This window comes from Camellia sinensis, chromosome 6 (assembly GCF_055761805.1).
Source record: "Camellia sinensis isolate YWXY chromosome 6, ASM5576180v1, whole genome shotgun sequence".
NCBI classification, from domain to species: domain Eukaryota; kingdom Viridiplantae; phylum Streptophyta; class Magnoliopsida; order Ericales; family Theaceae; genus Camellia; species Camellia sinensis.
Genome location: NC_138966.1, coordinates 200198475 through 200223543, shown reverse-complemented (window position 1 = coordinate 200223543; position 25069 = coordinate 200198475). Strand labels below are relative to the sequence as shown.

General features: G+C 36.0%; 1 protein-coding gene across 6 annotated transcripts; it reads right to left on the bottom strand.

Annotated features, from left to right (window-relative positions):
* Window positions 1–9731: 9731 nt before the first annotated feature.
* LOC114281425 (beta carbonic anhydrase 5, chloroplastic-like) lies at window positions 9732–17540 on the bottom strand. Of its 6 annotated transcripts, XM_082875845.1 has the most exons (15): window positions 17472–17540; window positions 16968–17243; window positions 16087–16147; window positions 15923–15958; window positions 13076–13237; window positions 12943–12991; window positions 12692–12805; window positions 12526–12579; window positions 11920–12002; window positions 11769–11796; window positions 10856–11662; window positions 10682–10759; window positions 10432–10582; window positions 10229–10309; window positions 9732–10110 (listed from the first exon to the last, which is right to left on the bottom strand). In XM_082875845.1, the coding sequence occupies exons 3-10, from the start codon at window positions 16110–16112 to the stop codon at window positions 11787–11789; spliced, it is 534 nt and encodes a 177-aa protein (XP_082731971.1). In that variant the 5' UTR covers window positions 16113–16147; window positions 16968–17243; window positions 17472–17540; the 3' UTR covers window positions 9732–10110; window positions 10229–10309; window positions 10432–10582; window positions 10682–10759; window positions 10856–11662; window positions 11769–11786. The 6 variants fall into 6 exon arrangements, with proteins under 6 accessions (XP_082731971.1, XP_082731969.1, XP_082731970.1 ...); XM_082875843.1 differs by lacking the exon at window positions 11769–11796 and having other exon boundaries at window positions 10856–11739; XM_082875844.1 differs by lacking the exon at window positions 11769–11796 and having other exon boundaries at window positions 10432–10521; window positions 10856–11739.
* Window positions 17541–25069: the final 7529 nt, after the last annotated feature.

The following is a 25069-nucleotide window of genomic DNA, read 5'->3' as shown; positions in this document are numbered from 1 at the left end:
CCAGGTCTGTGTCTAAAAGGAGAGGCGCAGCCAGGTGGGGTAGAGGCATTCCGACCTCTTCACTGGCATGAACCCTATAGGATAGTCGTTGGAAAGCCGGCACCCTCTGAGCTTCCCGCCGGCGAGCTCGTTCCTTCAAGACTGCCCGCAAATCTTCTGAATGAGCAGAATAAGAATACCTCGACGTCGTCGCCGGACGTGAGGGTCGGTAGGTACTATCTTGTGCGCTGGATTTCTCTTCGTGCGCGTCGGAATCTTCAATCTTGTAACTTCTGGTGATTGAGATGGACAGAGTACGCCGCTGGCTCTGACTGCTTGAACAGCGTGGTTGGGTGCGCTCACTGTGGTCGCCCACTCCAACTACACCCTTTCCTTTGACATGCCGCTTAAGATCCTTCATCTCCTCCGCCATTCGCCGGATGACGGCATCTTGATCCCTAAGCTTGTGTTCCAGTCGTCTGGCGTGCGATTCTCTCCGCCGTCGATGACCGTCTGGACTCCGTGAATGACCAAAGCTTCTTCCGCGCTTATCCCGCGCATCTCTTGAATGTCCTCCAGGAGAAGTCTCTAGGTCCGCCATTGGAGGAATGATGGTGGGATGTCTTTTTCTCCGTCTGCCTGACTCCGGGGTGACTCCGTCGATGGCAGACAACAGAATCTCGTCGTTGTTCGCCATGGCCGGCGATAAGATGAGCCTGGAAGACAAGGTTTTGTCTGTCAAGTTTCCCAGAGACGGCGCCAATTGTACGGGGAGCAAATATTCAGGCAAGCCCGTATTCCTTTCTTCCAAGCTCCGTTTTTGTTCGATCACTTGCGTGCACAACAGCAGTGAGCTACCTGGCGGTGTGTGGCCGGAAAACCCCTCCGACGACCAAGTTAGCACACACCTGAGGATAGAGAGAGTGAGGAGAGAGTTGAGTGTAAGTGTTTCTCTTACCAAATGTTCATCTATCCAGCATGGGGGGCGCAGACTTGCTTATATACCTTCTGCGCCCCAAATCTACTCACATTCGTCTCTTGACACGTGGCGCTGTTATCCCATCTGTCAGCACAAATCTTGCTGAACATCACCTAACCTGACTGCTAGCCCACTATATTGGGAGCTCGGCAGCCGGGCTATAGCATCTCGGCTGTCAACGGCCATGCTGTGTTTCATGCTCAGGTGCCCCCAACAACTGAGCTCCTTTCCAGCCATGCTCAACTGCATTCCGGCGAAGCCAAGCATGAGATTGGTCATACCGGTCAACCAAAGTCCTTCCTACCGAGCTTCAGGCATGAGCCTTCACGCCGAGCTATGGATGCGTGCTTTCCAACCGCGCAATGCATAAACCGTGGAACCCTTACTTGACCGGCCTCCGTGCCGACAAGGTAAAGTAGCTCGGTTCCACATGCCCCTGCCATTGCCGAGCAAAAATCACTTCTGGGTGGACCCAGGATACCACGACCCAAATGTGTACGGCCCACAATTTGCCTGGTATTACCATGGCCCAATCCAGACCATATTTTTCCCTCTCAGGAGCTAAAAGAGAACTTTAAGTCAACTAGAAGGATAAAAAAAATGTAATTTACCATTTCAAAAAATCATTTCATATGTCACCTAAGAGCATTCACACCCAAAAAAACACATCATACAAATTACTCAGAAAGTAAAATGAGTGAATCAAATAGTCATTCTTTGTCTACCTCTAACACGACATCAAGTTTAAATTTACATCACACATTTTATTTTCAAAGTACCAAAATATGCACTTTTTTCAAAAACAAAAAAATCAACTTCTAAGGGAATTCATTAAATTATATTTTATTGATCATTGAAGATTCAGAGATAGTAGGTAGTACAATAAGAATGAAGAAACTTGAGATTCAACATTAAAATTGGGGAACCACTAAGATGGAACTTCAGAGGGAGGAGATGGTGGTGGACACAAACTACAGAAGCACAACTTATTAGGGGCTCCAACCTTGGGAAAACTGCATGAGTAACCATAGCAATTGAAAAATGCACATGTATTCTTGCAATCTTGGTCAGTTCTACAAATAAAAGTAGTTGGCATCAATGCCTGTTTCATGTCTCCTTCATGCTCTGCAAATGTTCCTCTTGCCTCACTTGAGATTAGCAAACCTACCAATAGTAAAATTGTTTCATCACCAATCATGCAATTATATATATATTTGACACCTCTTACATTTTACCAATTTAAATGGTGAATGATCATTTGTCCCCAAATCTTCTTGTCCTGTTTAAAAAACTCATAATTATAAAATCATGTGAGAATCTCAAGATATGAGAATTATGAGACCTAATTGAAATGGCTGTGAGTGTTTTGAGATAAGAGGACAACAGAGAAATTTTAGTGACAAAAAATACTGTACCCATTCAAGTTATAACAAACAACACTAAAGAGTGACGAGAGGTAGAAAGGAAGAGAGGGAGAGACTACCCAAATGCAAGAACAAATAAAATAACTGAAAAAATCACTTTGAAATCAGCCATGTCTCTCGACAATATATGTTGAGCCTATTAGCCTTGAACAAGTTAGTTGTGATACTATTATTTGCTAACTATATGTAAAAACCAAGCTATTTGAGTAGTATTTATAGGGGATGACAAGTTTACTCTTAACTATAGAAATTTCATTCTATTTGCAATCTGTGGTGAGTAGAATTTTGTGCTTTTAATGCCTATAATGTGTGAGTTGGCACATTTAAATGCATAAATCTTTATAATAGTTTTAATTTTTTTTTTTCCAAAAATGTTAACAACAACGCTATATAAATTATGATGTAATTTGAGCAGACTTGACTCAAATAATTTGAGTGTAATGAATATTTGTATTTAGGCTGCGTGAGAAGTTCTAAATACTAATTTATGTTTAAAATTAAATAAAAAATAACATATTCAGTCACTTAACATTTATTTTCACAATTCAAACTTACTATGCAATTGCATGAATAGCCTTGGAGTTGACTGCAATGGCCTGTATTAAGGTTGTGAATTACATTTCTTAGTGGTGTTAATTAATTAATTGTATTTCTATATTGATGCCTAAATTATTCGGAGGAATGGTAAGGCAATAAATTGTTCGGCTCCTATGGTATAAGTTGGTGAGTTACATTCTCATGTATTATGGTAATTATTTAATTAATTCATTCTTCAAGTCTCAATGTGTACATGTTGCTAAAAATTAGGAGATCAACTTAGGCGGGCTCAACCTGAGCAATCCGAATCCAGTTCGAATTTTTTTAAGGCTTGGACAATAACATATTTTTGAATTCGGTACGGGTTTGGGCAAAAATTCAAAAGCTCGAATTAAATTTGGATGGGTTTGGACAAAGACGTTAAACAACCCGACCAACCTGAAACCCGAATTATATATATTTATATAGATATATAAAAATATTAAATATATATATATATAAATTATTAAAGTAATTTAGATTATTACATCATATTGAATATATGTTATTATATATACGAATAACATAAAATCTTACTTTTTTTTATTTTCACTCATAAATTGTAGGGACTACTATAGCGGCATATCTTTTACATTATATAAATTATTTATTTTGGTGGTATTAATGATTTTCTATATAAAAAAAAGTAAATAGAGTCAAATTTTAATAATTTAATAATGTAGCTGAAAAAAAAAAAACTGAAATTCATTTATAATTCGGACAACTCGGGCAATTCAAGTTTAACTCGGGTCGGGCTTGGGCATGCAACCTCGGGTTACAATTCGAGCCTGGACAGATCTACGCATAACTTGGGCTAGGCTTGGACAACCACCCAACCCAACCAAACCCGTCCGAGTTGCACCCCTACTAAAAATATAACAATGACACATTTGACATATTTATTTCAGTAAATACAGTAGAAAAAATATTATCGTATTAGTAAAATTTAGTTTGTCAATTGATAGAATATGATAAAATAAATTTAAGATGATTGTAAATTGTAAAGACATTTTAATTTTTTTTAAAATTTAAATTTATTTTTAAGCCATGTTAGATTTATGTCAATCAATGTAAATTGAAGAGTTACTTGACCAATTTGTTTATGTAAATATTTTTTTAATTGGTAAACATATATCATTAGTAATTTTTTTTCATAATAAAATATACATATTTATGCATTTTTAATAGCTTTGAAAAAATAGATTAAATGTAATTTTTTTTTAGTGTTGTAATTATGGTTGTAACTTCACTTTAATCTAGACAATTGCAGATATTCTTAAACATAATTAAACAAAAATCAATTCAAACAAAATTAAACAGACATTTCTTTATGTGAATATTTTTTGAATTTATATTTTTAAACAAAATCAACTGCAGATAAAAATATTAAAGTGAAATTTTAAAAATATTAAAGAAAAAATTATTACGTAAATTTGAAGTAATGCTCTATACCAATTATCAATTAACACATATCATGATGTCACAAACTATTAAAAGTAAAAAATAAAAAAAGAAACATAAAATCAATACAAAAAAAAATATTAATAATGATATGGTTGGATTTTCATCACTTTATAGTAAATAATCCATTGACATGTTTTTTATTATACAAATGACACCATTACATCATTTTGGATAAAATTTTGCATACAAATCTAGTGAAATAATATTTTTCAAAAAAAAAAAAAAAAATGTTGTAAGCAAAAAAACAAATAATGATCAATAGTGAATAGAGAGACAAATCATACATAAAATATGAAATGTACAAACAAAAAACGCTCACAAGTTTAAAAAAGAAAAAAAGAAAAAAAAGTGTACTTAAAAAATGAAAAAGTATGTTTAAAGAATACATAAACAAAATATTAACTAATCTTCAATTGTTTCATAAAGATAGGAAAAAATAATGAGTTGCATCCTTGCATGAATATAATATTTATAAGATGAGAATGACGTGAATGACTTGGAGAAGATATAATGGTAGTGTTTGGAAAGGAGGTTGAGAGGCTATTTTAGCCTCGTTCAAACAAATAACCAAAAAGCCCAATTGTAGTTGAGTTTTTTTTTTGGCAGAGTGTCGTGACTGTGCAGGGCAAATTTGAAATTTCGATTTTGCCCTTTTAATTTTTAACTAACCCACCAACTTAGCATTCCAACATATGGAGGTAATTTAGTCATTTCATACCCTAACAAATCAATCATCATGTACTTGCACAACTACATCACGTGAGACACAACTTTTTGGAAATAATTTAATTATTTTTTATCTCAATATCATTTCAAACACATTTTTTAATATAACAATCAATCAAAAAATTCAATTCATCTTTTCAAACATAAAAACTAAAATAATTAAAAAGTCTAAAAGTCTAAAAAATAGTCACTTCCCAAACATCCACAATGTATGACGGCTAGGGTTTTGGGGTATGAGAAAGAATTTCTTAGAAAAAGAGTGTACAAAAAAGGATCTTTTTCATCTTTCCTTTTCTAAATCATAAATCATAATTTTTTTATTTCTAAATTATTTTTTAAACTTAAAAATTCACAAATTTAGTGTGAAAAACAACCAAATCAGTTTATTTAATTTATTTATAAGGAAACAATTTAACTATAGGAAAACAACCAAATCAGTTTTTCAAATTAATTATAAGGAAGCAAAATAAATCAAACAAAACAATTTGAATTGACTTTTATTTAATTTATTTTAAGGAATGAAGAATTTTATGTAGAGATTTTAGAAAATGGACAAATAATTAGAAGGTCAACAAATCATGTTTCTATATTTGATTTTAATAAAGGGGATTTTTTTTTTAAGGTCCATAGTATTAAGATTTTATAGCATAAAGGACACTCAATATTTTCATAATATCTAAGGTTCTTTAATATCAATCCAAAGAAAATTCAATTAAGAGAATTTTTCTGGACAAATCACAGAGAAAATTCTAAATTTCTCTGGACTAACACCAAATTTCTCTAGACACATCACAGAGAAAATTTTACACATCACCTACACCAAATTTCTCTGGACACATTACAGGGAAATTTTACATATCTCCAACACCAAATTTCTCTGGAAGAGAATCTGAGAAAGAGCACAAATTATGATATACTACCACCACAGAAGAAAAGCGGAAGAAGAACCCAACCCATCAAGTAAATTGAGAGAGAGAGAGAGAGAAAGAGATCTTCCAAAACAGCTTTCAAAAAGTACCCATAAATATCTGTAAAAGCTCTGATCAACAATGGCCTTTTTTAATTTTTCCTTCCGACCCAGAGAAATTTACACAAACTCAGAGAAAATTACTTCAAATTTAGATAAATTCATAAAAACCTAGAGAAAATTTTCTTAAACCCAGAGAAATTCACAAAAATTTAGAGAAAATTCCTTCAAACCCAGAGAAATAATATTGTGGACTTCTTCCATTACTAAAAATGGGGGAATGACCTTAGACTAATTTTCTCATAAAAAACGTATTTATATTAGAATTTCTCTATATAAATTTCGCAGGGTAAAAGGAGTGTTCGATTCCAATTGCAAGTAACAACCAAACTCTTCTTGACTAGTATATAAAAATACATACACAGAGACATACATAGAGAAGGAGAGAGAGAGAGAGAGCAACACAACACATAAGACAAAGGAGCAAAAATGGGTCGGGTCCAATCTCACCTGAGATCGAATGACAGATCCAACTATGGAGCTATTGCAGGAGTCGGGTTGGGAGGAATTGAGAAAGGAGGCTCGCAAGATCGAGGGCGATCTCGACGTCAAGCTTTCTTCTTACGCCAAGCTCGGCTCTAGGTTCTCCCATGGAGGTTCCCTTCTCTCTCTCTCTCTCTCTCTACATATACATACTTACATATGTATCTATTTATGCATCTTTGATTCTCAGATCTTGTTCTGCCTTATAAATTTAGTTTGCAAATGAGGTTTGATTTCAGTCAAATTTCTCTGTGATATATGGGTGTGGGAGTTGAGGGACTTTAGACATCATAAAATTATATTGTGGATCTCTTCGATTACTAAAAATGAGAGAAGGACTTTAAACTAATTTAATAAATGATTATCTTTTAGCCAACAATCTTAGAAGGTAGCCTTGAAGAATTTTTATTTTTTATTTTTTAATTCGAAAATTATGTGAGACACATGAATGGTTTATTATTTTTTTAAATTAGAAAAATAAGAAATTGAGGTTAGACATTTGGAGGCCTTAGAGTCTTTCTCACTAAAACCCTTATTTTGCTTATATAATATATAAATATAAATAGATAGATAAATTATATAATATATAAATAGATAGATAGATATTAGGGATTAAATTTTTTATTCTTTAAAGTAAAATTTTTGTTCTAAAACATATTTGGGGACCAAAGTTGTCTCGAAAAGTCATAAAAAAGACTTTTAGGGACAAACAGTTTGGTGCTAAAAAAGTTAAAAGATAAAATTTTGGTTTAAAAGGATAGTAATTTATTATTAAATGTCCAATTTTATCGTTTTTTTTCTTTCTTTTTTTATCAATGAAAATTTTCATAAAGGTCGGGAAAGCTAAATGACACTTACAAAAGGATCCATTCTAATAAAATAAAGCTTACCTCAAACAAAGAAAAATTCTCAAAAGAAAATACCAAAGAAAAATTATGAATACATTACGGCGCAAAACTTGTACCGCAAGGCAACGCCGAACTTCATTGTTAAAACTACAATAATAATATTTTTGCCAACTTAAATATTAGTAGCGTATGTATTTGCCAGCTGGACGGGAGAAAATGACTATCCCTACAAATGACAAATATTGGGAATCGGCTAAATTTGTGGTGAAATTTTATAAAACATTCACAATTCCTCTAAAACTCAATTTTTGATCCTCTAAAACCAAAATTGTCATATTTTAATTAAAATAAACTAGCATAATATCCGTACTATACGGTAGTAAATAAATAAATAAAAATTAATTTTGAAATTAAAATGTAAAAGAAAAAACTATTTATAATCATATAAATTTCAATTATTTTCATCTCCATTACATTTAAAAAGTTTTTGTTTTGTTTTGTTTTTTGTTTTTTTGTTTGTGCACAATCATTGATGGTGTGTTCTCCATATTAAATAATAAAGGGTTTGGATTACTTCAAATTGGCCATCCAATTTGAGAGAACATTTGTGTTTGATGGGTTTATTTTAGAACTGACCTTGGTGATCCGAACCATTCACATTACAAAAATATTTTATAATGCAATTGGTAAAAATTAAAGACATAATAATGTAAATTATAGAAATTGCACTTGCGTTAAAACATGAACATATTTTCGTAATTATAAGTAGCCATATGTTAGAATTCATTCAATAATATAACAAATCACATTTGTCAATTACTAAATAATCTGTATTTTTTTACCCAATAAAAAACAGTTCATATAAAACAAATTGAAAAAACAAAATAGAAAAGAGAATGAAGAGTGTAACCCTCTTCCTCGAGCTACTCCTCAAATCGACCTTCAGACGGTGCCAACACATCCTTGAAGCTTTCCACATCCTTTTTTGCATACATGAGTATATTTTTCATACATGAGTATATTTTTCAAGTCATTTTCTTTAATAGCCTCAGTTATTGACTACTATCTCACTTACAAAATTTATGTATGATATTAATAAATTTAATAATGTAAAGTTTTTCTTAATAATTTGAAAATTTCAATAATTCTATATGATTTCTACGTCTCAATCTATGTATTAGATTAAAAACATATTAATACTACACTCAGATAATACTATTGTATATAATATAAAACATTTCATGCAATGTTAAATGTTTTAAGCATTCAATTATATACTACACTCATATCACAATTTAATTGCCATGAACACAACACACACAAAAAAAAAAAAAAAAAAAAAAACTCTTCTTACATATCATGGTGACTCATTTATAACTTTTTGTTTTGTTTGTTTGTTTGTTTATTTTATTTTTAATGATTGTTACAATTTATTTATTTAACTTTTATTTTGCAATTAAATTTCTTTATATGTATATATATTATTATTATATTTTTTTATTTTTTGCTCAAATAGAATAAGACTTTTAAGTTGTCTATAAGATCATTAAGATGTTACAATTCACTACAAGAATTAACACTTTTGCCGACCAAAAAATTGGTCGCTAAAAGTCCATTTTTGGTCGGCAAAAATTATCCGCGACCAATTTTTTTGGTCGCTACTTTGGTCGCCAATTGAGGGTCGGCAAAAGTAATTTGCGACCAAAATTTTGGTTGGTCGGGAAAAGTCGGATTTGCCGACTAAATTTTTGGTCGCAAAATATATCATTACCGCGACTAATTCATTTAGTCGCTGAAACACTTTGGTCGCGAAAAGTGATATTTTCCCGACCAAAAAGTTTGGTCGCCAATTATCACATTCAACGACCAAAAAGTTTGGTCGCTAATTGTGACATTTCGCGACCAAAAAAGTTTGGTCGCCAATCGTGACATTCCGCGACCAAAAAGTTTGGTCACCAATTGTGACATTCCGCGACCAAAAGGTTTGGTCGCCATTTGTTACTTTTCGCGACCAAAACTTCTGGTCGGCAAAAGTGAGTTTCCACGACCAAAAGCTGTTTTGGTCGGCAATAAATGTATTTTTTGCGACCAAAACTCTTGGTCGGCAATTGTCATTTTTTACGAAAAAAAATTATTTATTTGTCGCGACTAATAAATTGGTCGCCAAAGCAGGAAAACAATGCACCTGCAATTCCTAATAATTCATTCAATCCATAATAAACCTATAATTTTAAAGCATCATTCAAATTAAGTGAACAACCTTGGTTAATGATGCCACCTTGGTTAATGATGCCACCACATCAAACAATTATTTGTACCCCCAAAGTCAGATGTAGTGCTAAATTTTGTACATTGCCATTCATTTAATTAAAATCCAAATTTAATTTCCTTCAAAAAAAAAAAAAAAAAAGAGTATATAACTTGTTAACCAAGTCCAATGTAATGGCAGATCAATCATGAGCCTTGTGAAATGCACCTCCTCAGAAGACAAATTGCACAAAGACTATGGGATCTGAAATAACACAATCAAGATTACATCACCTTCTTATTGCTGGCTGCATCTTCCGCTTGTTTAACCAATGCTGTACCTTCAGCAGTAACATGCTGCATAAAGAAAAACCCAGCCAAACTTCAAAATAAACAAGGGGAAGAAACAAATAATACCAGAGGCACAATGCTACATTCTTTACAGAACAATGTACTGCAAGTTAAAGACCAAAACCTGTTTAAATATACTAGAAACCGGATTTAAACCTCCAGGTATTTTGGAAAAGAGCCTATACATCCTTGATAAATCCTCTACCTACAAGAGAACAGGAAAAAAATGTTAATAAACTTTAGTTAATTGCAACTGAAATAACAGCAAGAAGGCTTGAATAATAACATTGCCCAAGTCTGATAAAAAAAAATGGTCCAAATGACTACCTTGTCATCCCTAAGCAATGCATGACATCCAGAGTGCTCCTGCTCGAGCAATTGGGTTGCATAAACGGACAACAATTCATGTTGAACTTTCTATAGGAAGACAAAATTACCCATAATTATAACAGCGAAAGTGCATATCTTCAAAATTGGCCTGAAAATAAATAAATAAATAAAAGAAGTAACCATTAAAAGACTAATTATTATTGGGTAGAAAGAAATTTAGTATGACTTTATAAGAGGAAGAACAAACCTCAAGCAACTTCAACTCGCTACTAGAATGTAGGTAATGAGCAACCCTATCCTTCTCTCATTTCAAACACTCCTCAACCTAGAGTTACAAAAGGATTTTTTAGAAATTATATAGGATTATCAAACAAATATATCTGACCTTAACAAGAAAAAAAGAAAATGAATAGATGTTTACTTTCAACATATAATCTTGACAGGAATCTTCCAAGATCCAGTTTGAAGCCTTTCGAGAATAATAATCCGCGGTATCTTTCAGCATATCTGCTTCAAAGTCATTCTCACAATGATCCATTTGTCCCATTCCGATCTCAACAAATATATCCAAAACAAAGTCATTCTCATAATATATCCATTTGCCGCATTCTTATGAGATGATCCAGCTTCTTATGGCTGATAATCTGCATACATACCCATCATTTGTTATGGATGAAGATCAAGCTGACTATTATAGCTAAAGTATATATAGTCAGCATATCTTCATTTGCTCATAAATAATCAAGAAGAGGGACTGCCCCCTATAAGCTCGCAATTGTAAATATAGTCAGCATATCTTCATTTGCTCATAAATAATCAAGAAGGACTGCCCACTATAACTGAAGTACCCATGAGGATGGCAAGATCTTTCAATCAGAAGGTAAATGAACAAGCAAAGTCATGAGAATCATGTGGAATGTATTTTCACTTCTCATTTAAACTAGGCTACCAATAAATGAAATAACAGTTTGTTTTTTGTTTTTTTTTTTTTAAAAAAAAAACCATCTCTAAAAATAAAACAAGAATAAAACCATATAGTACTTTCAGCATGACTTTCAAATCAAACCAAAATATGTTTATCAGATTCGGAGATGTGTTGGAGTCATCATTTCACTAACATACATTGTGATGTTCAAAAGAAGCAAAAATTGAAAAGAAAATAGGAACAAACCTCAAGCCCAAGAAATGGTTCATAGCTGATATCACAAGAGTATGGTGCCCCAACATACTAGATGCAAAAAATCCATAGTATGATAAAGGTAATCCAAATCCGAGAGCATAAACCAAAGGAAAAAAAAAATATCCCTGAGAGCATAAACCAAAAAGGAATTTACCTTTGCAATACTGACAGCTCACAGCTTCCTTGAAATTGGAAAAAAAAAAATCAAATGATTTCTTGTATAATGTGCGATTGCTTGCTTACTTGCGCGCATGTGTAAGAGTGAGAGAGAGATGAAAAATAGAAAAGATTGGAATTGGCCAAACCTTGAATTTACATCATCTTGCATGCTCATAAGGGCACAAATACCTCCACAGCAGCTGTGGCCAATGACTAGTATATTTTCAACCTGTAGAAAACTTTATATTTACCAAAATGTTTTCCCATCAAAGTTTGTCGCCAAATAGAGTGGCCAATTTGTTTGACACATTGATATCAAGAGGTCAATTACAGCAATTCCAGTCATCTAATATATTTGTGTACGGTATTAGTGACTTAGTCATGAAACACAGAGACATATATTTTTTAATCATGAATCAGCAATTCCAGATTATTCATTATTGCAACTATATCATAGTCCACTGTAAGCAACTCCAGAATGAGAACATAAGCTTCATAATTGGTTACTAATTGCTATACTTTTGCAGACAATTCCCTTTCTCCAAACTTATTCTTACTTTATCTCTTCTTTTTTTTTTTTGAATGACACATGATGTCAAATTCTTTCAGATTTTTGAATTCCTAACATGTCAGCTGCAGTCCCAGTCAATGTGCAGACCATAAGCAACCAATAGTAACTACACATTTTTTCTGCCTTGGTTGACAAAGAATAAAGCAACTTGGCAGAAGATTTGTCTACAGAAGTCACTTACTTCTAGAGAATTGACGGCAAATTCAAGGGCAGCATTTGTTTCTGTTGGTCCATTCTGCATCAGAAAATAAAAAAGCATAGGCCTATTCAGAATTTTGCTTCTAATACACTTATCACAACCATATATTTCCGTTTTCCCACATTTATGCTTGCAATGTATATGGTACCTCAAATGGGGGCACCAGATTTGCCACATTGCGGACTACAAAGGCTTCTCTGGGCTGAAATCCTAGGATGTAGGAGAGACAAACCCTAGAGTCTGCACAAGCAATGACCATGAACTGTTCTTGCAAGCATCAGTTAAGAAAATCTTAACCAGTTCAGCACAAAATTGAGGCAAATTGCCAATGTAATCCCCAGATGGCTCCAAAATATATCATGGACTAAAAAAAAGTTAACCCTAAAAAACCCATCATACCTTCGGTGCTTGACTCTTGGCAAGATTTTCATAGCATTCCAAGTTCTCCCTGTTCAAAGAAAACATCACATCAGGGAAACTCAATTTTCTGTGAAGCTAAACAAGAAGATGTCAGAATTATAAGCTTGCTTACAGGAATTTCTGCCTTTTGAAACTCAGAAACTGATGTTTCATTTCATTGAACAGATCAGACCCATTTTGAGTTCCTATTATGCTCTCTTGTTTGCTATTTGTGAGCCCCTCAGTCAGCCCTGGTGGTTCCATCGAGGCCTTCAACCTCAAAACAGGATTGCTTCTGTGAATTCAATCATGGAAGGTAGAAATTAAGAACAGGATACAAAACATGTTACTATGTTTAGTATCGGCAAAATACATAGTGCATATGTTTCAAATCAAATCAAATACATTCTCATCTTTTGGGCTCAATCCCAAGGTTGCATGGTAGCCTGTAATCTTAAAAAGAATGACTTTCCTATAAATCAATAATCAGACAATAAAATTAGAAGCTTATTATGTAAGAGTTAACACAACAAAGAAGAAACATGGCATTAAGCTCCTCCAGTATAACCTATGAAGCACAAATACTTTTACAAGAGAATTGTTTCCATATCATACAAATCACATCCCAATACAAAAAAGAAAAAGACAACAAAACAGGGAAAAACAAATAAATTACTAAAACTGAACCAAAAAATAAAAAACACACAACATCAGATGCCCTGACAGTGACAAAAACTGAATCTTATCCACCAAAAAAGAGGAGAAAATATCAATTTAACACACAGTTTCTAACACATAGAAGATCCTTCCAAATAAGAAAGAAATAAAGATTGAGAACCAACAAAGCAATTGATGTTAAAGAAGATATACTGTTTTAGGCAAAAAATACACAGATACATCTACAGACTCTATGTTCTATGCTTCCATGATTTTGTTTTGTCCACATAAAGTAACATGAAAGCGAATGTAGCTAAAACAGAAACAAGCATTAATCTATTTATTTATAAGCAGCAATTAACAAAGCCAAAGATGATTTCAAGACTACATAAATCCGATCGACTAATTACAATCAAGCAATGATGAATTCAAATCAGATGTAAAGCCCAACCATAAATCTAATCCGATCATCGTTAACTCAAAAACTAAGGAATACATGCAAAAGTACTTTTTTTCCCATTCATTAACCAGGATAGGCATATGAAATAGTATGATATAATGAATTTTTTGAAAAGAACCAATCAATTTTCAGGTTGAAAACCAAACAACTCTCAATTATTAAAGAAAAGACAGAGAACACAAACAGTTCACTTTTGAGGAAATGCAACTTCAGTGGTAGATACAGATCTTACTTTTGAAGATCCAAAAACATATGAAATTGTACCACACAAAATAAACAACATACATCGTAATTACCAAGTAATTCATAGAAAATAGATTTAAACCACACGATGTAATTAGACTAGGGAGTACTAAAATATACAACACACAGAAATAAACCCAAGAAACATCTGATTTTTGGAAATCGTCTTACTTTGACTTAAACTAAGTTAACCTTTTAGAGAAGAAAAAGTTACATTCATGCAGTCATTATCCATAGTGGCTGTCCAGTGATTTTAAATGCTCAAGGCACACCAAAGCGCCAGATTCAGGCGTAGGCGCAAGGTGAGGCGCACCTTTTTGGTAAGAAATAGATAAACTAATAATTCAAACTTGAACAAAAGCAAAATGAAAGAACACAGGTAAATTGTAGAAGAATTCTCAAAGCCATAAAAGCCACATATCATTCCAAATGCAAAATAGTCAACATTCAACAAAACTAATAATTACTAAGCTTTACTCTAATAGTCATTCTGTATCAAATTTTATTGTCCTTAGATAATTTATTGCTTGTACCAGAATAACCTAAACATTAATAATCACAACATTATTTTAGCTAACAGTTTTTAAAGTTAGAACTTTAATTTTGAAGTTAGTAATATTAATTTCACTATTTGACTTATAAAATTATGTCTATTATATGAAAAGTATAGTGATACGGCATGCAAAACTAATACTTGATGGAGAGGATTATTTCATCGTTGGCGACATCTACTGACCATAAGAACAATTCAGCCCACCATAAAACAAACTACAGCTTGATGGTAGTTAAATTTTCAAAATTCACTGCACCTTATAATTATAAATAAGTTTCATTAGTTATGAAATTAGCCGTAGAGAATGAGGAAAAAAGACTAGACATAGATAGGAGCACAGTGAAGATCTTAGCTCATAGTATAACAATCAACTAAATGGTAAAAACATAACCCTTATTTCGTGTATTTCCCTTGAACCCATACCTAAATGTGGTCCATTAGGTAAGCCAAAGGCACTCCTGCCTTCCTAAGATCCCACAAAACTCAGCCTACAGTTCTGACAGATTAGAAATGACAATCTACAGAACAAGCAATCTCATTAAATAAACAATCACTGTAACTCTTATCAATTCTCGAGTCTTTTTAAGCCAACATACTAAAGTTAAAGTTACTCTTAATTATCTCCCAAAAGCAGATAATTCCAAGAAATTATTCAGTGACTTGAATTCCTTGAACATTTAACTGTGAATAAAAATAAATAATACTCACAAATTCAGCAACAAAGTGTTGAACAAACTTGATTAGTTAGAGATATTATGAAAGGAAACATATTTCATTATGCCACTTAGATTGTTTCGTGCAGTGCAGTGCAACTTAGATTATTTCATTATGCCATTTCATTATACCACTTAGATTTTAAAACCTTTTTTTTTTCTTTCCCATTTTGTCAATCTTTATTTTGAACAGCTACAGCAAGCAACAAAGTTTGGTTCCTCCTCAAAAGATTGTTTTTGCCATTAAGGATGTTAATTATTAAAGAGAATGCGAGGGGAAAGAAACTATTAGAATCAAAGTAAATTTCAGGGCTTGAATAAATGAAGTAATCCTGTGTTTAGCATTGTCATAACTTTGCATCAGTTCTGAATACATCCCAGTAGCAGCATCTGCAGGTTTAAAAATAAATAATTAGTCAAATAAATGTGAAACGAACAATGCACAGAGATCGTAGAGTGATACAAAGTGCAATCAAAGGCAAAACCTTAAACATTGTTAAGAGTGAAATATATCTTACGAGCACATTGGGACGCAATCTTTCATACTCCCATCTTCAGGTCTTGTCTAACCACCAAAACCTGCCATCACAATTTCCCAACTTGGAATTTGGAAATCAGAATTAAAATAAAATAAAAAATAAAAAAATAAAAACTAGTAAATGCATGAATCATCTTCAAAGTCAAATGAAACCAGTTATATCTATATCTATACCTACATCTTTCACCTTTATGTGCTCACATGACTATATAAGAAATTGAATAGAATCGTATGTATCTTACAACACTGCAATCAAAAGTCCACTATAAAAGTAACAATAAACTGGGTATATTATTCTCTGCTTAGCAATATTTAGGAAAAAAAATTAATTAACCAACAATTTGGGCTTGTAACTATCATCTGTCCACTTACATTTATTAACTATTGTAATTGGATCACCCAAAAAAAGCACTTTTTTGCAATTATATTGCAAAATATATATATACAATAATAAGGAAAACGGAAATGGCCATTGCCCAGTGCTGGTCTACATTAGTCGAGGATTCCAGATTGGGTGGATTGGTATGGATCTAACTTTTCTTCTTATTTACACAAAGTCGTAGTTCATTGCACTAAAACCCACATTCTCATGGTTAAAAGCTCGAATTTTTAACAGTTATATTAATAAAACAGGATGTCTTAATTTTTGATTATGTAAAAAAAGTGTAAAAAGTTTTTTCTCAGCTTGCTCAATTTTTTTCATGTTGTGTTGTTGACACAAAATTCCAAAAACAAAATTACACTAATTTCACCCAACATATTGACAGATCAACCCACTGAAATAAATCATCCAAAGAATGGTCACACTAATCACATCAAAATCAAATTAACTTCATGATAGAAATGAAGAAAAGTACTTACACCAAAATCAGAGAGCTTGAATTCGAGATTGCGAACAAATGAAACCATAAAAGGGTCTTTAGGGTTTGGCACCAGAACTTCATTCGCAGTTATAATCGCTTTAATATGTTCCAAATTCACAACAATAGCCCTCTCTCTTCGGAGAATCGCAGAGGGGTTCGAGAGCTCTGGTTCAACAACCCTCAAATCCTGAGCCTGGACTCCACTCCTCCGCATTATCTCTTGCTTCCCAGTTTATTGTTACACTGTCTTGGAGTATGAATATCATCGACTCCACTATCAAAGTCCTCACCATTGACACATAACACACAATCAGAAATGAACAAATAAACTAAGAGTCACAGATCTAAAAAAAAAAAAAATCACCATTGACACAGAAATGAACAAAAAATCACCATTGACAAACAATCTTAGTCACACAGAGTGACACAGATCTGAATAACACAAAAAAATCAGAGATCGGAGAGGAAAGAGAGACAGAGACAGCGACATAGAGATCCGTACCTGGGAGGTCGATCGGTGCGATGAGAGTATGAGGTCGATCGGTCAATCTTGCAATGAGTGAGAGTCGATCTCTTGCGAGGTTGATCGGCCGAGATGAGTGATGAGATGAGAATGAGAGAGTGAGTATGAGAGACTGATCAGATGAGAGTGAGATGAGAGTGAGAGTGTGAGATGAGAGCTGCGTAATGTGTTTTTGAGTTTAGGGTTTTTTTTCCTTTCTTTGTTTTGGTCGGGTGCGGTTCAAACCTGTAACCCGCCGACAACTCGAAAATTAGAAATATTTCAAATCGCACCCTATCCTATTATATTTGCGAAACCGCCCATACGCGTACGGGTAGAGTCGGGTAGGACGGGTTGTGCGAGTCGAATGACCCTATGCCCAGCCCTAATTCCCACCTCCACGTTTCAAATTTCCTTCCCAAACTTTTGGCGACCAAATATCATATTAGTCGCAAAAAAGGTACCTTCGCCGACAAATTTTTTTAGTCGCCAAATCTCAATCAATGGCGACTAAAATATTAGTCGCTAAATGTACTAATTTGGCGACCAATTTTTTTTGGTTGTTGAAAATAAGTTTTTGGCGACCAAATTTTTGGTCGCCCAAAAATATGTGACCTTCCGCGACCAAATTTATAGTTGGTCGGCAAAAACATACCACTTTCTGCGACCAACTCATTTTTTGGTCGCCAAAATATAACCTTTTGCGACCAATAATATTTGGTCGCCAAAAATAATGATCATTCGCGACTAATTAATATTTGGTCGCCAAATGTCATTTTTTTGCGACCAAAATTTTTTTGGTCGGCAAAAGTGGTCGGCAATTGTGTAAATTCTTGTAGTGATTATTGAGATCTTGTTAAATAATAGATTAGTTGTTTGAATTATTAATTAATTAATTAATTAATTAATTATTATTTTTTTTATTATTCATTGTTCCTCCATCGAACTAGATACACCATTGCCTTGAACATAGATATAGAATTTTTTTTTTTTTTAATCTAAGAAAACATCCTTTTTTAATAGAGATTGTATTTTATTAGCATTATACAATTTTATTTTTGTAGAGATCCCGACCCATGATTAACGTATAATTCACGACTAAAAAGGCTTAATAAGTAATTATAAGCAATTAAAGTGAAATTTTGCGATAATTGCCTATGAGTTGCATTATTTGTGTTTATATCTGTTTATTATAGAAAGATCTGTTCATGTTTATGTTTTGTCCTACGAATTGAAGGCCTTATCAGCATCCGATTCAGAAATTGACTTGGTTTTTGTGTTAATTAGAATTTTATAGTAGGTTTAATTGAAATTCAATTCGGAACGATTAAATTAGATTAATTATGCCACTTTGCTTAGCTTAAGCCAAATTAATTAATTATCACTAAGCAAGCCTATATAAGCCACTCCTAACTCTTCCTACACATTTTGACACCCTCATTCCCTCATCTTTTGAGCTCAATGTGAGAGAGAGTGAAAGACTAAAGAACTTGGGACCAAACTTGAAGTAGAGAAGGCCATTGCTAGGAGATTTGAAGAATAACTCAAGATTTTGACTAATTGAAGCTCAATTGGGCAGCCTAGGTCACGTGCCGTAAACCGTTTGATTAGTCTGCTCTATCTGTCTACACCCGAAGCCAACTATGAGTAATAATTTAGTAAAGCTATGTTCAACTTTATTTATTTTCTGTATGATGAAATAAGATATGTTTTCTGAAATGTTATGTTCTGTATAATGAATAATTGTCCAAATTCTGACATGTATTTGTGGCATCCTTAGTATCATGTAATATCTGTTAGCTGTTACCCGGTATCGGAGGTTCTATTATGGAACTTATTATGTCTGTCATCTGTTACCTGTACTGGAGGCTCCATCATGGAGCTCAGCATATCTGTTATCTGTTACCCAGATCCGGAGGTTCCTTTATGGAACTGGTTACTCATAATCACCATATGTTTTGCATCTGTTCTGTTAGCGCTAATCGATATACTATGTATGATTGAGTATGAATTCTAATTTCTGTGTATGATTTGGACAAGGTTATGAATATGGATCTGCTTCTGTTTCTGAAATAAATATGAATCTATTTTCTGGAGTTGATATGGGACATCATTCATGGAAACCCTTTACTTGGTTATTATTCACTGGGCTTCTGCTCACAATTTATATTATGTATGTAGGTGACTAGACACGTGATCGGGGCCAGAGTTAATGGCCTGGGATTCCGTTTTATCAACCACCTTTTGCACCTCCCGAGGAGGTTCTGATCCAAGTCAAGTTATATGGCTATGTCTTTTTCAGCATTCAACATTTTGCCTTCCCTTGTTTAATGAACAGTTTGTTTTTGGTTACTTGTACATGGGGTGACGTATAATTTATGTACCTATGTGATGTCATGATTATGCTTATAAAGTTTAAATTATTTTGTCTCATATATGTGTACACAGCTCAATGGACGTTATATTTTATATATTTGCTTCCGCAGCCTCTTGATTATACGTTATTCTATTCAGAGGCCTTTGGTAATCTAAGAATTACTGGCTGGTTACGATGCTAAACCTATAGGGGCTGGTTCGGATCGTGACAATTTTTGTACTTTTGTTGGTTGATAATGATATTTCTTTATATTTGAACGTTACATCAGCTTGTTGTGAAAATATGTATAATGGTTTTGATGAACAAAACAGATCACTTTTCTTGTGTAAAGTAAAACAAAGATGATACACTCAAAAATAGTGAAAATTAGATGGGAAATAAATTTTTGAGATACAAAATGTATGAGTAATATAGTAAGACTATAAACCTAGAAAAAATATCCAAAATCATCAATGTAAGGTCAAGATACACAAACTCTACATCATAACAATTAATCTCAGCCATACACATATTCTCTCCCCCCCAAGACAGGAGAATTATTGTAACTAATAGTATAATCCAAAAAATATATACATAACAATTTTATGTAGATATAATAAAATGAGATACCCGGAGAAAGAAGAAACTTACACCAAAAACTTGTTAATGGTTATATATGAAACCATTGAACTATGAGAGAGAAGAGATTAGAGATTTGTTTCATAAATATAGACTTACATCAAATAAACATGCATGAAGGCTTTAGATATCCAAATAATTATTGAATACACAGTACAAAAACATACGAAATATTAAATATTAGAGATAAATCTTCTTACAAAGTAGTTAGAGATTTGAGAGGGATCTTTTTCAAAAAACATAAACTCCAGTAGTGAATATTTTAATTGAAATTTGTTTAAAATTTTGAAGCACTTGAAGCCATCTATGGAAAATATGAATTGATTCTTATATTTTAATGTACCCAAATTTGAATTTTGAAATTGATTATTTTCTTTTCAAATTCCTAAATTTGAATTTTGATATAGGTTTGTTTACTTTCCATATCAAATTCATAAATCATATATGGTTTAGATTTTTTTATTTATTTATAAAACTATTGAATGAGAGGCAATGCATTCAGGAAGGTTACGGAGATTAGGAAAGTTTTTTTTTTCCCATTTATTTATCATTCATTTTTGAAAACCATAAATTATGGGATTATTTATATATTTAAAATTGGTAGCTTAATAGATTAGCATTTTTATAATTTATTTTTAATTATAAAAAATTCAAAAATTTACTATGAAAAATTAGAGCACTCAGGTTTAGATAAAAAGACCCTTTGTTTTATAGATAGTGTACGGGGAGCAAATATTCAGGCGAGCCCGTATTCTTTTCTTCCAAGCCCCGTTTCTGTCCGATCACCTGAAAGCACAATGTGGGTGAGCTACCCGGCGGTGTGTGGCCGGAAAACCCCTCCGACGGTCAAGTTAGAACACACACTAAGGGATAGATAGAGAGAAGGGAGAGTGTTGAGTGTTTAGTGTATGTCTCACCAAATGTTCATCTGTCCGCGTATGGGGGGCGCAGACGTGCTTACATACCTTCTGCACCCCAAATCTACTCCCAGTGTCCTCTCAACACGTGGCATTACTATCCCATCTGTCAGCATAAACCTTGCTGAGCACCACCTAACCCAACTGCCTGCCCATTCTCCTAGGAGCTCGGCAGCCGGGCAGTACCATCTCGGCCATCGTCTGCTATGCTGCGTTTCATGCCCAAGTACTCCAACAGCTAAGCTCAGATGAGGACCGGACTCGGCGGCATCTCGGCAAAGCCGAGCTCGGGACAACTCACGCTTGTCTGCGGTCGACCTACCTGCCGAGCAAAAAGGTACCTCGGTCCAACCTTGCCTTTCCTGGCACTGGACCTTTCACCTGACCGGCTTCGTAACCACAGATCCTTGCAGCTCGGTCAATCCACGCGCTGCCTTAACCGAGCAGCTTCCTTCAAGGCTGGGCCACACAACTTGGCCCAACACCTGTTCGGCCCAAATCTGTCTGGCACAACTCTGTCCGGCCCAACTCTGTCCGGCCCAATTCCACGGCCCAATCCAGATCATAAATCTCCCTCTCAATTGCCCCTTAATTCCGTCCGCTCAAGCGTGACTGGGATTACCTATCTGACCGGGGTAACTCTTCATCAGTTCTTAGTCTGCAAGACGGTGGCCGCACTAAAAAGGCGAGCAAGGTCCGCTCTACGACTTCTTTCTTGGCGAGCAAGATCAGCTCGGCCAAGGAACTCCAAAGAAGGCGAGCAAGGTCCGCTCCGCGACTTCCTTCTTGGTGAGCAACATCAGCTCGGCAAGGAACTCCAAGGAAGGCGAGCAAGGTCCGCTCCGTGACTTCCTTCTTGGCGAGCAACATCTGGTCGGCAAGGAACTTCCAAGGTCGGCGAGCAAGGTCCGCTCCGCGACTTACTTCTTGGCAAGCAACATCAGTTCGGCAAGGAACTCCAAGGAAGGCGAGCAAGGTCCGCTCCGCGACTTCCTTCTCGGTGAGCCACATCAGCTCGGCAAGGAACTTCCAAGGTCGGCGAGCAAGGTCCGCTCCGCGACTTGCTTCTTGGCGAGCAACATCAGCTCGGCAAAGAACTCCAAGGAAGGCGAACAAGGTCTGCTCCGCGACTTCCTTCTCGGCGAGCAACATCAGCTCGGCAAGGAACTCTAAAGAAGGCGAGCAAGGTCCGCTCCGCGACTTCCTTCTTGGCGAGCAACATCAGCTCGGCAAGGAACTCCAAGGAAGGCGAGCAAGGTCTGCTCCGCGACTTCCTTCTCGGCGAGCAACATCAGCTCGGTAAGGAACTCCAAGGAAGGCGAGCAAGGTCCGCTCCGCGACTTCCTTCTTGGCGAGCAACATCAGCTCGGCCAAGGAACTCCAAAGAAGGCGAGCAAAGTCCGCACCGCCACTTCTTTTTTGGCAGACAAGAACAGCTCGGCAAGGAACTCCAAAGAAGGCGAGCAACATCCGCTCCGCGACTTCCTTCTTGGTGAGCAACATTAGCTCGGCTGAAACTTCGGAGTTAAACAAATCATCAACTTGCCAGCCGGAGTAAAACATCTCGGCTGGAACCTCGCAGTTGAGCAAATTATCAACTCTTCAGCCGGAGTAAAACATCTCGGTTGAAACCTCGCAGTTGAGCAAATCATCAACTCTTCAGCCGGAGTAAAACATCTCGGCTGGAACCTCGCAGTTGAGCAAATTATCAACTCTTCAGCCGGAGTAAAACATCTCGGCTGAAACCTCGCAGTTGAGCAAATTATCAACTCTTCAGCCGGAGTAAAACATCTCGGCTGAAACCTCGCAGTTGAGCAAATCATCAATTCTTCAACCGGAGTAAAAACATCTCGGCTGGAACCTCGCAGTTGAGCAAATCATCAACTCTTCAGCCGGAGTAAAACATCTCGGCTGGAACCTCGCAGTTGAGCAAATTATCAACTCTTCAGCCGGAGTAAAACATCTCGGCTGAAACCTCGCAGTTGAGCAAATCATCAACTCTTCAGCCGGAGTAAAAACATCTCGGCTGGAACCTCGCAGTTGAGCAAATCATCAACTCTTCAGCCGGAGTAAAACATCTCGGCTGGAACCTCGCAGTTGAGCAAATCATCAACTCTTCAGCCGGAGTAAAACATCTCGGCTGGAACCTCAACTTCAGCCGGAGTAAAACATCTCGGCTGGAACCTCGCAGTTGAGCAAATCATCAACTCTTCAGCCGGAGTAAACCATCTCGGCTGGAACCTCGCAGTTGAACAAATCATCAACTCTTCAGCCGGAGTAAAACATCTCGGCTGAAACCTCGCAGTTGAGCAAATCATCAACTCACCAGCCGGAGTAAATCATCTCGGCTGGAACCTCGGAGTTGAACAAATCATCAACTCACCAGCCGGAGTAAATCATCTCGACTGGAACAGAAGAGTAGGCCCCTCATCCACTATTATTTCGGACACAACAAAGCTCTTCAGCAAAAGTAATTCACTTCTATTACATTGACAAAAATAGTATTTGCATTCAGAAGTGTAGGGGAAACAAGTCCCTCAAAAAATTACATAAGGCCGCATTCCATGGCCGGGGTACGCCTTTGCCATCCAAATCCTCTAAGTGGTATGCCCCCTTGCCCGGTTATCTTGTAAGGCTCTTCCTAGTTTGCCCCTAGCTTGCCTTCACCCGGCACTAGTGCGTTGCCCATGACCTTCCTTAAAACCCAGTCGCCCACTTGCCCGTTGCCATCGAGGTTGTCTCCGCGGTGGACGTCGCTGCATCATCCTCTACTTGGATGTGCTCATTGATGCGCTGCATTAGGTGCCACATGGATGTCTGCTGGCTCATTGTAAGCGAATCCCTCAGCCTATGTCCGAGCGGGAGACCGCGCTTATATTGGGTGATTGCCAGGTTGACCGGGCAATCTAGGATCTCATTGAAGGTATCCCAGTACTTGGAGTTGTACGCCTTGAGAGTGTCGCTCGGTTCCATCCTGACACTGAGAAGGTGGTCAACTTCCTTTGGCGTTTTGGTGTTGGTTTTGAAACGCGTCACAAAGGCTTCTGCCAACCGCTGCCACCTTTCTATGCTCCCCTCCGACAACCTCTCAAACCATTTCAAGCCCAGCTCGCCCAAACTTGACGGGAAGATGAGGCACATAAGAGCGTCATTTCGCCTACGTCCGGCCATGACCTGTCGGAAGTGGCTTACATGCATATACGGATCGGTCTTTCCGTCATAAAGCGTGAACTTTGGCTGGTGGAAACCCGCAGGAAGCGGTGTTGTTTCTATCTCCAGGGAGAAAGGGGTGGCGCTCAGCCTCGTCAAGTCTGTATCTACAAGGAGTGGCGCCACTAGGCGGGGTGGGGGCATTCCGACCTCCTCCTTGGCATGAACCCAGTAGGATAGCCGCTGGAACGCCGGTACCCTTTAAGCCTCCCGCCGGCGAGCCCGTTCCTTCAAGACTGCCCGCAAGTCCTCTGAACGAGCGGAATAGGAATATCTCGACGTTGTCATCGGACGTGAGGGCTGGTAAGTGCTATCTTGCGTGCTAGACTTCTTTGAACGGCGGGATGGGGTGCACTCTCTGTGGTCTACCACTCCATCTACACCCTTCCCCTTGACATGCCGCTTCAACTCCTCCATCTCCACCGCCATTCGCCGGATGACAGTGTCTTGGTCCCTCAACTTGTGTTCTAGACGTC